At 46.6% G+C, this 15,960-nt stretch overlaps 1 protein-coding gene across 1 annotated transcript in view; it reads right to left on the reverse strand.

Moving 5' to 3' along the window:
- si:ch211-246m6.5 (von Willebrand factor D and EGF domain-containing protein) overlaps positions 1-15,960 on the reverse strand; it is an 80,327-nt gene that overhangs the window by 53,561 nt on the left and 10,806 nt on the right. Inside the window, exons 3-8 of the mRNA XM_081706547.1 lie at positions 8,206-8,390; positions 7,197-7,425; positions 4,258-4,323; positions 3,605-3,837; positions 566-655; positions 123-264 (exon numbers count right to left, since the gene is read on the reverse strand). Of these exons, the coding sequence (XP_081562673.1) occupies positions 123-264; positions 566-655; positions 3,605-3,837; positions 4,258-4,323; positions 7,197-7,425; positions 8,206-8,390 (945 nt within the window). The remainder of the gene's footprint in view (positions 1-122; positions 265-565; positions 656-3,604; positions 3,838-4,257; positions 4,324-7,196; positions 7,426-8,205; positions 8,391-15,960) is intronic.

A 15,960-nucleotide genomic window follows, 5' to 3' on the forward strand; every position in this document is an offset into this window, starting at 1 on the left:
CACGTAAAAGCTATAGTACTATATTGTTTGATAGCACTTATGTGCATTTATAGCGTACCCCAAAAACACCCCAACATAATGTTGTCGTTATCTGGCCTTTCCAAATGCAGAAGCACGCGCACCTGCCTCGCGCACGCTGAGCGCTAAGGGGAGACTGCAGCAGCAGCCTGGCTCCGATCCGTAACAGGAGATCGGCACGGAGCTGTGCACCACGAGCGAGTGTTCCTTGCCATCCTCGCGGATGTGCAGAGCGTCTGGAACAAACTGCAAACAGGAGCAAGAGTCCTGTATATACTCCACAGAATATATACATTTATAGGATATTGCTTGATGAGAGTTTAATTGTACATATAGTCTGGCAGAGGTTTATCATAGTTTAGTGTGTGTGTGTGTGTGTGTGTGTGTGTGTGTGTGTGTGTGTGTGTGTGTGTGTATATATATATATATATATATATATATATATATATATATATCAAACTGCACGTTTGCAAATAGTATGCAGCAAATTGACACTGTAGCCTATAAATTCTCTTTAAGCCATACTTAAGTATGACAGCAGATGTACCTTAATTCCAGCGAAAAACCCTGCGCTTTCTCTGGGGGCAGACTGGACGGTCGAGGAGTTGATCAGGTGCGTGGACACGCTGCAGGAGTACTGTCAATCAAACCACAATAGTCAGCACTATGATTACACGACTTCATCATTCCGTTCCGAGATGCAATCGACAGGAACGAATACCTTACAAATGAGTCTAATTAACTGTGTAGAGACGCAAGGTTGATTTACATGGGCAGAAAAGCTCCCAACGGGGTCGGAAAACCTACACACTGCAGCATCTGACGCTAATAAAAACGTTGGCCATCTAGCAGCATATTAAGGAAGGAGTCTGTGGGTAATCTACTGCACTCTAAGTAAGTGCTTATATGGATAGTCCTGCTAAGACTGTAGCCATAGTGCAGTCGTTAAGTAACTGCAAAGTGACACTTTTTTGGCCTCTGTACTAAAGTATGGAGCAAGAACAGGATAGCTGCCAGGTAAGAGACATTTCAGCTGCCAGCTCATGACCTTGAATTAAAATTCTATGGCATGTGCACAAATCTGTCTGTCTGCTTGTACGTGTCTGCATATACACGTGTGTGTGTGTGTGTGTGTGTGTGTGTGTGTGTGTGTGTGTGTGTGTGTATGTGGATGAGAAAGATTGACTAAGTCTAGGTTTGGCACATGTTTCAGGTGACCTCATGACCCAGCACAGGCCTAGACTCCCTGGAGCCTCCATAACACACACTCTACAGCAACACACACACACACAAACATACAAACGTTCACCTGCATCCATGTTATCAGTACCAAAATGTATACACACTGCCTGGCCAAAAAAAGGTCACACATTAATATTTCATTGGATTGCCTTTAGCTTTGATTACGGCACACATTCACTGTGGCATCGTTTCCACAAGCTTCTGAATTGTCACAACATTTATTTCTGTCCAGAGTTATATTAATTTTTCCCCAAGATCTTGTACTGATGATGGGAGATTTGGATCACTGCATAAAGTCTTCTCCAGCACATCCCAAAGATTCTCAATGGGGTTCCATGTGTGAAAATTATGTCTCATGCACGTTGAACCACTCTTTCCCAATTTGAGCCCGATGAATCCTGGCATTGTCATCTTGCAATATGCCCGTGCCATCAGGGAAGAAAAAATCCACTGATGGAATAACCTGGTCATTAGACCTGACCAACTGCAGCAACCCCAGATCATAGCACTGCCCCCACAGGCTTGTACGGTAGGCACTGGGCATGATGGGTGCATCACTTCAGCTGCCTCTCTTCTTACCCTGATATGCCCATCACTCTGGAACAGGGTAAATCTGGACTCATCAGACCACATGACCTTCTTCCATTGCTCCAGAGTCCAATCTTTATGCTCCCTAGCAAATTGAAGCTGTTTTTGCCAGTTAGCCTCACTGACAAGTAGTTTTCCTAAGGCTACACAGCTGTTTAGTCCCAATCCCTTGAGTTCCCTTTGCATTGTGTATGTGGAAATGCTCTTACTTTCACTATTAAACATCCCTGAGTTCAACTGTTGTTTTTCTATGATTTGATTTCACCACACGTTTAAGTGATCGCTGATCACGATCATTCAGGATTTTTTTCTGACCACATTCCTTCCTCGAAGATGATGCTTCCCCATTGTCCTTCCACTTTTTAATAATGCATTGGACGGTTCTTAACCCGATTTTAGTAGTTTCAGCAATCTCCTTAGATGTTTTCTCTGCTTGATGCATACCAATAATTTGACCCTTCTGAAACAGATTAACATCTTTTCCACGACCACAGGCTGTGTCTTTTGACAAATGAGAAGCTACTAGCCACATCAGTTAGGGTTAAATAACTTGTTGCCAGCTGAAACATAATGACCCATGCAGTAATTATCCAATGGGAGGCTCTTACCTATTTGTGCAGTTAAATCCAGGTGGTGACCTTTTTTTTTTGGCCAGGCAGTGTACATGCAGTGTGCAAAGCAAAATCCAGAAGCAAAGTGGTGCTGGACTTTATGGGCAATGGACTTAAGCATTGTCCCTGTTTGCTTTGGGCTTGTTTGGTCTCTCCTGCTGTCTGAATGAGCTCCCTTTTGAACAGAGGTTGAACTTTTGGCAAAGGTCACAGGGGATTAGTGTTAAATCCCGTGTCTACACCTGCTGCCTGAGCTCCTGTTCTCCTGTGGTCTTACCGGAGCAGAGGTACATAAGCTCAGGGGGACATCACCTTAGACTGTTCAGAGGAGATAGGAGTTCTCGAAGGAACACCAAGTGTATTGAGAACCAAGCTGGTAATGAATGACGATACTGCTGAGATCAATCGGAGGAGGGTAGAGTGGTGTGAGTGGAGGCTAACTGCCCACTAGAGCAATTTCAAAAAGAGTTCAAAGCCAACACAAAGTAACTTAGCTCAACTTACCACAGTTTAACGTAACTTAGCTCAACTTACCACAGTTTAACGTAACTTAGCTCAACTTACCACAGTTTGAAGTAACATAGCTTTTTTTTTTTTCCTGTGATGTCATCCTCTTTTCCAAAATTTTGTTCTCCCCAGTCCATGAGGGACTCGGTCACAGTGTGTTTCACTACTTCACCTCCATCACCACTTCACCTCCATCACCACTATCCCTGTCTCTGTCCTTCGCCCTATTCTATCTGTATCCATAACTCCATCCTTATGCTCTATCCCTATCCCTATCTTAGCTCTATCCCTATCCTTATCCTTATCCCAGCTCTATCCTTATCCCTATCCTCTATCCCTATCCTTATCCATATCGTAGATCTATCCCTATCCTTATCCCTAGCCTAGCTCTATCCTTATTCATATCCTAGCTCTATCCCTATCCCTATCCCTATTCTAGGTCTATCCCTATCCTATTCCCGTCCTATCCCTATCCCAAGGCATCCGCATGGCCACTCTTCCAGACCTGAATGAATGCCTGGAAAGATCTTCCCTGAGGCTTTACCCCAGCACTGACGACAGGCACCCAACTACTGTCAAGCAGTCTCACATTATTGGAAAGTGTTGGACAGTACATTGTAATTATTCTAATGTCCTACCGTTTCGCCCAATCTGAAATGAACTCCATCCATCTCCACGAGGGCATGCAGCCGAGCGGTCGTGTCCCTCCTCAGCTCCACCTTCATGCTGGCTGAGGTGTAGCGCGCCCACACCACAGTGTAGACCAGCAGGCCGGCGCCGGGGGCAGCGTTGTAGGAACAACGAAGCTGCACGCTGCTGCCTGCCAGCTCTGCGCTCAGCTGGGGCTGGCCTGGCAGCGGGGGTGGCCTGGCTGGGGGCAGGGGGCAAGCGTGGGGTCAGGGGGCGAGCGTAGGGTCAGGGGGCACCGCGCTCCCGCGTCCCTGCTCCACACTGCTGCTGCGTGAAAGGCAGCTGAAACGCCTTTATAGTTAAAGGAAACAGGCTGAACAACAAAAGTGTCAAAGGTTTCTGTGTGTGTGTGTGAGTGTGTGTGTGCACACTTTTCTAAAGCATTGTTTGCATCCTGAGGAACAAATCAGGGCCCTAGTCATTTTGTGAGCATTTAAACAGTATATAGGCATAATCAATCTATCAGAAGATACTTGGAGAGAGAGAGCAGTTTTTACAGCCTCACTAACTCACTCTTACAAACGACTATTGACTTTTTGAACTGGAGTCTATTACATCAAGATTATACTGTGAATAAATCTGTGTCAACTTGAGTTCTCACCTGTACACACTCCGTTGACTTCCACTTCACTGGCTGGACATGCTTTCGGCGTGAACTCTGAAATGACTGTTAGAGGAAAACTAGTCAAAAGCGAACTCACAGGCTTCCCTTGAGGGTTGCACCTATTCCAGAGAGAACGCGTTTGTTTTCTAATTTGAGTGTAACGGCACGGCAGCGGTCCTCTGATGTTCTGTCGAGGGACACGTGGGTACTGGAGTTTGAAAGGAGAGGCGAACAAAAAACAACCCCACACCATTTGGATCGTAACTGTAGTCTGACAGCGTGATTGGAGCTGGACAGAAAACGGAACACGGGAGGGATCGAGCGGAAATCCAAGAGTGCTGTCGGACAAATACACGGGACAAATGATGGGAGGCATCGAGCGGTCCTCTGTCCCAGAAGCCCTCAAAACCAAAACAGTTTTGTTTGTTTGCCGAAGCTCTGAAACGCTGCTACGTGCGAGAGGCAGTCTGTCACGGCCTTGCAGCGGCGCGGCAGATCTGTGCTCATTAAATGTTGGCCTGGCGCTTTATGGAGCCTCTTATAATCCTCTTATAAAGACAGACGCAGAAGAAGAGAGAAAAAGGAAGAGTGTGCGAGTGAAAATATTGATTACATAGGGAGAGGAAAGCATTCATGTTTTCAAGTATCTCTCTCTCCTTCTCTCTCTCTAACTTTCTCTCTTTGATTTTTTTTTTTGGCTGTGGAACAGAACCTGAAAGGATCGTTCTTATAAAAACATCTGGTCCCGACACCCTGCCCACAGCCTGATATCAAACGCACTGGTTGCTGGTTTTGTGCAGTCCCGCATAACTAGAGTAATGACCCATCTTGACCCGTCCTCGGGGCAGTGGCCATCTGCTCAGATGACTTGATGTGTTGATGGCTGCTTCATTCACAGCACCAAGACTGCCTTTCCCCGAGCTAGACTAATAGATAATAGATAACAGGAGAGGTTTACCAAAGGCATGAGTACAACAGTCCAACTCTGCCACTAAAGCATTATGAAGACGATGCATTCTACGCTGCCCAGAAGAAACCGTTAAACGATGTCTGTGCGAAATGTGCACAGCACACAGTACTAACGGAGACGACTGATACCATGAGCCAATAAAAGGGGTTATCTATCAGTTCTAGCAGAAGTGCATCCACCATGGTTACTTTTTGCCACAATTAGCCACTCTCCTAGCATCCCTGTCTCATGTTGCTGTTTCATTCTCATTCCAGTCTTTGTTTTGGTTTTCGCTGTTCTCATGAGTTGCACCCGTGTCTTGTTTAACTCGTAATAGTTCGTGTACGTAAGCCCTGCCTTTTTGCCTGCGTTTTGCTGGGTATTGTAAGTCTAGCTGTACGCTAATCCTAACCTCGGTTGCTGTGTGTAATTCCTAGTTTGTCGTGTTTCCTAGCCTCCTTGTTATCCCCTGTTTGGCTTCATGTGCTTTTGTTTAGTTTATGAAGATGCATTTCCAGACTCTCCATGTTGGTAAATTGACCCCAGACTGTGACTACGACTGTGATCCTGGATTTGCTCTTAGTAAAGCTCGCTCTTCTCGACGTGCGCATCCCCCCTGTGACTGCTCCGTGTTACGGAATAAGCAGCCCACCAAGGACTCAAGGAGAATCTGGGAGGTGGCCGTTCCTCTGGGACAAGACTCCGACTGTTCCCACACAGTCCGGGTCTGTTAAGTCTCAGCGCCGCCAAACCAGAGACAACAAGACATGAGTAGGCGGCGTGAACGCACAGACGGTCCCTGGCGTAACTGCAAGCTCACTCGAGGGAAGCTGCCGAGGGGGTTCTGTGTCTGTAATCTTCCAGGATCATCCCACCTGTACCGGTGGCTGTCCCACCAGGCACCCTGCTACTTCCTGTTTCTCGGCGTGAATGACCCTCCCCGGCCTGTTCTAGTTCCTGTTCCCGGCATAGTGGATGCCGCTCGGCCTGTCCCCGCACCTCTGGACCTGTCGGACCTGCCTTAGCTGATCTCCCCCGCGGCCCCGGACCCGCCACTGAACGCCATAGCCGTGCCTCCGGACACCCTGGATTCGTCGCTGGTCTCCTCCTCGTCCTCAGACCTGCCTACTGACTGGCAGGCTCCGTGTTCCCTGCTTGTCCCTCCTAGGCCTGGGTCTCCTGTTTCCACTGCCCCATGATTCTCGCCCGTCCCGTAAAAACGAAGGGCAGGATGGAAGTCCCCTGCAGATTCACACTTGGAACTGGGAGCATGTTGTGTTCTGAAGTGTATGAGAAGCTCCTTTGTCCATTACTGATGATAGAAAACTGTTTTTAACTGGTAGATACAGTATATGAATCTGTACGTCTGTAAGTCTGTACGTGAGTGAGGTGTAGCGTTATGTATTGTTTGATACATAAGTGTGTATGTGTTATTTTCAGTTTAGACCCCGAGTTTAAAATAAAAATGTGTTTAAAATAAAAATGTGTTTAAAAGAAGTGTATCTAGCTCTGTGTCTCTGTTTTGATTACATTATTTTGGTTGAAACAGCTAAATACAATCTAATCTAATACAATCTAATCTAAATCTAATACAAATATCATTCCATTTGTCATGTATATGTGAAGAGCAATACAATGGAGGCCAGAAACTACATTCCTATTAATAAAAGTCAATAAAAGTTGCAGATTCACTTTTGCGCTTATGGTGTTCCAGACATTCTGCTGATCCTGGGTCAGTGGCAGTGCTGGGAACTACTATCACAGTACAAAGTGAATGCTGACTTCTAATTGGTTAAGTAACTTGCTTCTAGTTCCAATTAAGTGAAGATGCTAGATCAAGACTGACTAGGATTGGGCACCTCCTCGTGAAAGCCGATTAAACCAAAGCGTTTTTCGCTTTCCTTCTTTTCTCTTAAATTGTGCCGGTGATGAATGGAGTAATATCTGTCCATGTGAAGGTGGGGCGAGGAAGATGAGGGGAAGTCACCTTGGGCACAGTAGCCCATGCATCCCTGCGTGGGCTCCAGGAAGTAGAGGAGGAAGTGGCCGCAGTTGCGCACGGTGACGGGGATGCGGAACAGGCAGCAGTCCTTGGTGCTGCGGTGGAAGAACTGCCAGGTGGCACAGGCCGTCATCTGGCTAGCCTGGCCGGGAATGGGAAGCGGCGTATCCGTGAGGGATAGCCACACCGGAGCCTGGGTCCCACAGTGGTTCATCTGGGGATGCAGATGAGAGGGATAGATAGATGGATAGAGAGAGAGAGAGAGAGAGAGAGAGAGAGAGAGAGAGAGAGAGATAGATAGAGAGAGAGAGAGATAGATAGATAGAGAGAGAGAGAGAGAGATAGATAGATAGATAGATAGATAGATAGATAGATAGATAGATAGATAGAGAGAGAGAGATAGATAGATAGATAGATAGATAGATGGATAGAGAGAGAGAGAGAGATAGATAGATAGATAGATAGATAGATAGATAGATAGATAGATAGATAGATAGAGAGAGAGAGAGAGAGAGAGATATAGATAGACAGATAGATAGATAGATAGATAGATAGATAGATAGATAGATAGATAGATAGATAGATAGATAGATAGATAGATAGATAGATAGATAGATGGATGGATGGATGGATGGATAGATAGATAGATAGAGAGAGAGAGAGAGAGATAGATAGATAGATAGATAGATAGATAGATAGAGAGAGAGAGAGAGATAGATAGATAGATAGATAGATAGATAGATAGATAGATAGATAGATAGATAGATAGATAGATAGATAGATAGATAGATGGATGGATAGATAGATAGAGAGAGAGAGAGAGAGATAGAGAGAGAGAGGGAGAAGCCGGGAGCCGCATCAAAGCAGAACTTCTAAATAACTGTGATTCCTGCCTGGTGCTGTTCTGCATTCCTGACTAAATCCAGATGTAAGCGGCGGGTCTCTACTGGGCCACCTCGGCCGACCTCGGGCCGGCAACCGCGACCTCCCTCACCTCCACGCAACGCGTTGGCATCTCGGCGGCCCTGTTGCCGATGCTGAACCGGTACCATCCAGCCGGCAGCGAGTGGTCACAGATCACGTCCTGGATGGCCGTGTTCTGCAGCTCCGTGGAGTCGAAGTCCACGCTCCGATGCGGATCGCGCAGCAGCCGGTGCCCTCCGGGGTAACACTCCGGAGCTGGCAGAGAGAGCGGCACCCGTTACGCACGAGGTCGACGGAAACGCACGAGGTCGACGGAAACGCACGAGGTCAGCGAACGCACGAGGTCGACGAAAACTCTCAATTCTGCATCATATGAAACTAAAAATGGCCTCATTTAAGATGGATCACTTCAAACTACGACACCTGTACTTGTCCATTATTTTCACTGAGCTGATTAACAGGAATAGGTGTAACCGAACCTAGAAATGCTGGTAGTGTTTACAGGGACCTCTGAAAAGGAGCGGTCGAAGGAGTTTTTTTCCGTTGCTATCGTATCTACCCGCTGCCCTCGGCGGCTGGGGAACTGCTCGGGCTGAAGAACAGCTGAAGAACAGCTGAAGAACAGCTGAAGAACTAGCCTTTGCATCCACATAATTTAGAAATTACAGTACATTCTGTTCAGCTAGCATTATTCTCGCTGTTGCAGTCCAGAACCTCCACCATCCCCCTTCATCTCCTGCCCCGCGGCGGCAGAGAATCACTTAAAATCAAAAGTGCCAGTGTGCAGGAACCATAACAGCAGTAGTTCACCAGAGTTCACCGAGTCTCCAGTGTTTTTATTCATTATACAGAAGACAAAATAAGACCTCGGTGAAAAGACTGTCGCCTGAGCTGATTCCCGCACACAACGGCTGTGCTCTTACGGTGCTGCTCCCCATGTTGCGCACTTTCGGAACGACTGGAACGTTTTTTAAAAGGCCCTTCCGGCAAAGACAAGGGTCAGCACCGGGGAAAGGGATCGCTGGGGAAAAGGGTGGAGCATCGTAAAAAAGGGTAAAAAGAGCCGTGTCAGAGGAGCGACTCCGAAACGTCACTCACGTTCGCTAACAGCGAGTGTGGGGAAGAGCGGTTGCGACCTACAGAGCGGAGAACATTTATGGGGGTAAAAATATCTCACCTGAGCGCGACCCCCTTTCGACTCTGTGGCGGAGGCGGGCGAATGCGAGCGGGGGCAGCCGAGCGCACGCGACACTGAAACGAGCCTCGGGGCTGCGTGGGGCCCGGGTGACCGAAATAGGAGGGTGACCTTCTGAGTTAAACTCCCCTTTTTCTCGGCCTGTGCCGTGCTATCTTTCCTCCGTGTGTGTCAGACCCTGCGGTCCCTGTCAGAGCCGAAGTGGGTCAGGCCAGTGTGCCGGGTGGTGCCCTCACAGATACCGGTAGCGGGACACACCTCTCCGCGCGTGTAAATCTGATTATAGTGTCACCACTGAGTCCAGACAGGGACAGCATCTCAGCCCTCATGTGTCTCTGTTCTGTGTAATCAATCTCTGTGCTGTAGTAGTGTAATCTGTGTTGTAATCTATCTCTGCGCTGTAATTTTTTCTGGATGGAATCATCGTTCTATCATGCACCTGGGCTGGTATTCATCTTGAGGGAGTAATGCATCTCTGTACTTGAATGCATGTTTTATAATGCATCTCTGTGCTTTAATGGTGCAATCTGTGTTGTAATGCATCTCTGTGCTGTAACGGTGCAATCTGTGTTGTAATACATCTCTGTGCTGTAACGGTGCAGTCTGTGTTGTAATGCATCTCTGTGCTGTAACGGTGCAATCTGTGTTGTAATGCATCTCTGTGCTGTAACGGTGCAGTCTGTGTTGTAATGCATCTCTGTGCTGTAACGGTGCAATCTGTGTTGTAATGCATCTCTGTGCTGTAACGGTGTAATCTGTGTTGTAATAGTGTAATCTGTTCTGCAATGGATCTCTGAGGCACAATGCATCTTTGTGCTATAGTAGTGTAATCTCGTCTGTAATGTACCTCTGTGTAGTAATAGTGTAAAACTGTGCTGTAAAACATCTCTACAATAGATTGGTGTGTTGTAATGATGTAATTTGTGCTATAATGCATTTCTGTTACAGTACATCTTTGTGCTGTAGTAGTTTTATCTCTGTGCTTTATTAGTGTAAACTGCTGTAATGCTACAGTGCATCTCTTGGCTGTAATAGAGTCATGTGTTGTAATGCATCTCTGTCCGGTAAAAGTGTAATCTGCATTGTGTTACATCTCTGTGCTTTAGCGGTATAAAGTGTTGCAATGCATCTCTGAGCATCTCTGTTATAAAATAGTGTAATCCGTGTTGTAAAACATCTATGTGCCGCAATGCCTCTGTGTGATATAATAGTGTAATCTGTGTTGTAAAGTATTGTCTCTGTGCTACAGCGCTTCTATACCGGTTCTGTGTGGTGCTGGGACAAGTCTTCTGCAGTCCAGGCGGCTCTGACCACACTGGAACACATTGGACCACCTGGTTCCTACATATCTCATCAAAACAAAGGCCATCAAAGGTCAGAAGAAACCACCTTCTTAAATCTAAAATGCTTTCATTGGATGTTGTGCAGTTTGGAATGACCATGTTCAACTGTACAGGGCAAGCATGCACGCAAACAGCTCACAGTCTGTGAAGCTCAGAACATTTCCTGCTAAAATTTCCAGAAACTCGCTTTTCCCAAATTCCCAAAGTCTTTCCATCATAATCTTTCTTTTCCCCATTTACATTGTGAAAGATGCAGAAGCAATTTTTCATGGCAATTGGCTAAGCTCATTGATTCCTGGAGCAGAAGAGGAGTTGATGATGGTGAGACTGTCCTATATGAGGTTGTCCTATATGACGTTGTCCTATATGAGTCTGTCCTATATGAGGTTGTCCTATATGAGGTTGTCCTATATGAGATTGTCCTATATGAGTCTGTCCTATATGAGGTTGTCCTCTATGAGTCTGTCCTATATGAGGTTGTTCTGTATGAGGTTGTCCTATATGTGGTTGTCCTATATGAGATTGTCCTATGAGGTTGTCCTATATGAGTCTGTCCTATATGAGGCTGTCCTATATGAGGTTGTCCTATATGAGGCTGTCCTATATAAGGCTGTCCTATATGAGGGTTTCCTATATGTGGTTGTCCTATATGAGGTTGTCCTATATGAGTCTGTCCTATATGAGGTTGTCCTATATGAGGCTGTCCTATATGAGGTTGTCCTATATGAGGTTGTCCTATATGTGGTTGTCCATATGAGGTTGTCCTATATGAGTCTGTCCTATATGAGGCTGTCCTAAGTGAGGTTGTCCTATATGAGCTTGCCCTATGAGGTTGTTCTATATGAAGTGGGAACGGGGTGGCCCTTCTGTTTAACCCCTACTCACATAGCTCCTGTGAGGAGTTAAACAGGAGATCTATTTCCCCTCCATTAAGCTAATGTGTCAGATAATCCTCACTTCTCTCTGGGGTGGTAGTGTCTGTCTCTAGCTGGGGCAATGCCCTGCTGCGTTTGGGAGTTGGAGGTCTGGGAGAGCAGAGAGCTGTCTGCCTCGCTGCCTTCCTGATGAGATCATGTCTTGGCCAGCTTGGGGGTGGGGGGGTGGGGGGGGGGAATTCCGTAATGCTACCTCCTCCTGTCTCATTCCGAGATCATTACAGTGTGATTACGGGATGAGCCCTACTCTTACCGGCATAATGGGGACTGAGCGAGACACAGCCATTTAAAACACTCCTTCATGAATTGGTAATGGCGGTGGAGACAGTGGTAATGCATTAATTTCAGGGGGCGTTTTACTCAGGATGGGGCTTTAAGGCAGTTCCATTTAGTTAAGAGGAACAGTGGAAGAGTCTGAGGTGAACGCACCCTCTCTCGTTAGCTCTGTCTTTATTTCCTCTGACTCACTTATATACACAGGCATACACACACACACACACTTTTTGAATAACTCAAACTGATCTGTGTTTTCCACCCTGTTTACACTGAGAGGTCTCATGTCCTTATCACATCTATCCTTTCTCCACACAGCTGGGGCAGTACCCCCAGCAGGGGCAGCTGCGGTTGGGCCCTGCGACTGGACAAACAGGGAGGGGTATTTGTCTCCCTGTCTGGGCATGCGGTGTGTCCACTCCCCCCCTCCAAGCAGCTAAGCGCACGCAGGTCAGAGGTCACGCAAACAGCCGTGTTCTCAGTTTCACACGGCAGCAGGATCCACACCGCAAGACAAGCCGCTGCAATTATCCTTTGGATTTGTTTATGGAAGGGGGTTGGTGTGTGTGTGTGTGTGTGTGTGTGTGTGTGTGTGTGTGTGTGTGAGTTTGTGGGGGGTGGAGACGTCAGCAAATCCATATAAGAGCATCTCACCATGTGTTCTCTGTAGAGGTGAGGACAGCCCTTTCCTACACACACACACACACACGCCAGGATTTAACTGACCTACCATCCATCAACAACACAACGAGTGATGAATCTCCCCCCCCCCCCTCAACCCCCCCTCCCCCACACACACACACACGCAAAAACAGGTCTACAGCAAAGAGCAGTGGTCCGACCTCAAAGGGTCACGCCACATTTTACAGTAATATCAATAACTTCAACGCCTCTGCACTCAGAGTTTATGGGATAAAGAGCCCACGGGGAAGAGCAGAGCAGAAGGGAGCAAGGAGGAGCCGGAGGAGCCGGGGGGGAGGAGGGGACCCAACAAGGGGAGGGCGGGAGGGCTCGTGAATGTGCAGACGTATCGGCCATGACGGCTTGCCTCTGGGGTCTGACACCAAAGAGGACCTGGTTAAAGCAGAGAAAGCAGCCTGTAATCTCAATCACACACACACACACACCCCCCCGCCGCTTAATCCCTGTTTCTCTTTAAAAATGCATGACGACAGATCGATGGAGAGATAGCCATCTGTCTATTGTCTCACGGACACACCTACAGGTATACGGGTCCGTGCCTTTATCACAGCTCCGTCTGATCTCAGTGGTTTTTGATCTCTGACGGTCCCTCCACGGATTTCTGCACTTTCGACATCACCACGCAAAGTACTAAAGACGGAAGAGACAGCACCTTTGACGCTACGACGTTTAGGCCTAATTAATAAAGTTTAGGCTCGTCAGGAATGTCTTAACGTATGAGACGCTGAGGTGTTCCTGTCCTGAACCCTAAGGGCGAAGAAAGGCCGTAAAGGTTCATTTTGTTGTCATCCCAGCCCCCAGGCTGAGGGGTGTAGGAGCTCACGTGTGATGACTCACTCACACACAGCTGTAAAACCCTTTAATAAAGCTTTTGTTTTGTTTTGACCGCAACCGAGCGCCAATGCTGAACGTGCATGAGGAACATTGCGCAGGCATGCACACACACACACACACACACACACACACACACACACTCAGACACACACACACACAGAGTGTCACACACACACAAGGCCTCACTTGCACACACACGCACACACACAAACACACACAGCTCCTCTAACACACACACACACACACACACACAGCTCCTCACACACACAGAGGACTGCCTGCAGGGCTGAAAGGGGCAGACAGCTGTGTGAGAACATGTTTCACATTCATTCTCGTTGTGGAAGGACATAAGCTGTTCCTCATTCAACATTTAGGGACACCCTTCAAAAACGTATGCATGTCAGAAAGAACAAACATCGTCAGTCTGTGATAACGAAGCGTCTCTTCCAGAAACAGGACATCTTCATCAGTGTCCTGTGTCTTTCCTTTCATGACAGACTATTTCATAAATGTGCGACTCTGATCAGGGAGCAGACATTTCTGAGTGGCATCTCTGCAGCCCTAAGCATGAGGAAGACATTTGGTCCTCAGCTAATCACCGTGATTTGCCGTATCGGGCTTCCACAGCGATGGCGCAGACATACCTACATAACAATCACTGCACCCCAGGGGTCTCCTGCACGGCGCGGCAACGATTTCTGAAAACATCTGGGGAGAGGATGAGAGAGTGGGAAAATAGAGACAGCGAGCGAGATGGAAAGAGACGCATGAAAGCGAGAGAGAGAGAGAGAGAGAGAGAGAGAGAGAGAGAGAGAGAGAGAGAGAGAGAGAGAGAGCGATACAGAGACAGAGCAAGACAGCGACAGAGAGAGAGAGAGAGAGAGGAGTGAGAGAGAATGAGACAGAGAGACAGAGTGAGACAGAAAGAGAGAGAGAGAGAGAGAGAGAGAGAGCGATACAGAGACAGAGCAAGACAGCGACAGAGAGAGAGAGAGAGAGAGGAGTGAGAGAGAATGAGACAGAGAGACAGAGTGAGACAGAAAGAGAGAGAGAGAGAGAGAGAGAGAGTGAGAGAGAATGAGACAGAGAGACAGAGAGAGAGAGAGAGAGAGAGAGAGAGAGAGAGAGAGAGAGAGAGAGAGAGAGAGAGAGAGAGAGAGAGAGAGAGAGATGCTTCCTTTCCTCGGTGGCCATACCACATTAGCTTTATTAGAAATTTCCAGCGCGCACACGTGCTTCACTTGATGCGCATGCCAGCGCGAGCGAAACCTCATTCAGATTTCACGCCGCGCGCTCCACCGGCTCGTGTGAATTGTTAAGCCTGTTTCGGTCAAAGCTTCCTACTACAACTACAATCCCTACTACAATGTGAAGCTTTAAATGTCTTTTTAAACTAATATCAGTCTCAAAAGTCTGATATCTGTCAAAATAAACAATATTTATTACATTTATATCTTTATATCTCGTCATCAAATATTACTAGCTGACCATGTTGCATTTTGCAATTGAGCATATACACGTTTTTGCTTGTTTGTTTTGTTAATGCAAAAGTGCTTATAGTTTATACAAAAAAAAAGTTGCTCTGTTTCCAAATGTTTCTCGAAAAACCATTTCATCAGTTAGTGTTTTCAACTTACCTGACTGCGCGAATAGCTCCACTGGTAATAAACAAGCGCAAAACGCGCACAAATAACCTTTTAGTAAGAAAACAGTCAAGGCCTCATCCATCTTTTTATGCAAAACTGCGCGTTTGCCGTCAGTTCCCATCTGAAAGGTCCGTCCTGCGCAGTGCCGCTTCAGATGCGCAATGCTCGGGCCACTTTCTGGCTTACAGCACAGTTTTAGATTTACGGCTCAGCAAACTAAGTTCAGTCAAACCTCCCTGCACCTCCTCCCCAGAGCGGTCCTACGCGTGTGGTGGAGCCAAGTCTACAATTACCTTCAAACAGACGTCGGAGGGACGATGAGAAGACTGCACGGTGCTTTCACAACAGCGAACGATCACCGAAATCAGCTAATCTAATCTATAAAGCCATATTATGTCGATAATCGTACTATTTACCATAGAAGCTAGTTCCATTTGAATGGCTAATAGACTGTATAACAAATTGTATAACAAAAATAGCATGTCACATTATTAGATGTAATATATAATTGCTTGTCATGTCTCATATATACTGTACTTTTGCTTTGTAGCCTTATATTATAGATTTCTGACTATATGTATTTCCTAATAATTTTCATGTAAATTGATGTGTTTCCAGCCTAATGGCATTACAATCTTGTTAAGTTCAAAGCTTTTGGCATGATTGTGGGAAAAAAAATACTTTTTATTAATAGATTTTGTGACCAGGCATGTGTAGCTGCTGAGAATAACTAGAGTTTCAGGGTGATGGTAGTACCAATTACTGCCTTCCTACATTTAAAGAATTTTACTGATGCTTTTATCCAAAGCAAGTATTCTGGCTGAACACAACTTTGAGTAATTGAGGTTTAAGGGTCTTGCTCAGGGACTAAACAGTAGCAAGCTTGCAGTGGTGGGA

This window comes from Electrophorus electricus, chromosome 23 (assembly GCF_041902795.1).
Source record: "Electrophorus electricus isolate QZ-2024a chromosome 23, ASM4190279v1, whole genome shotgun sequence".
Taxonomy (NCBI): Eukaryota; Metazoa; Chordata; class Actinopteri; order Gymnotiformes; family Gymnotidae; genus Electrophorus; species Electrophorus electricus.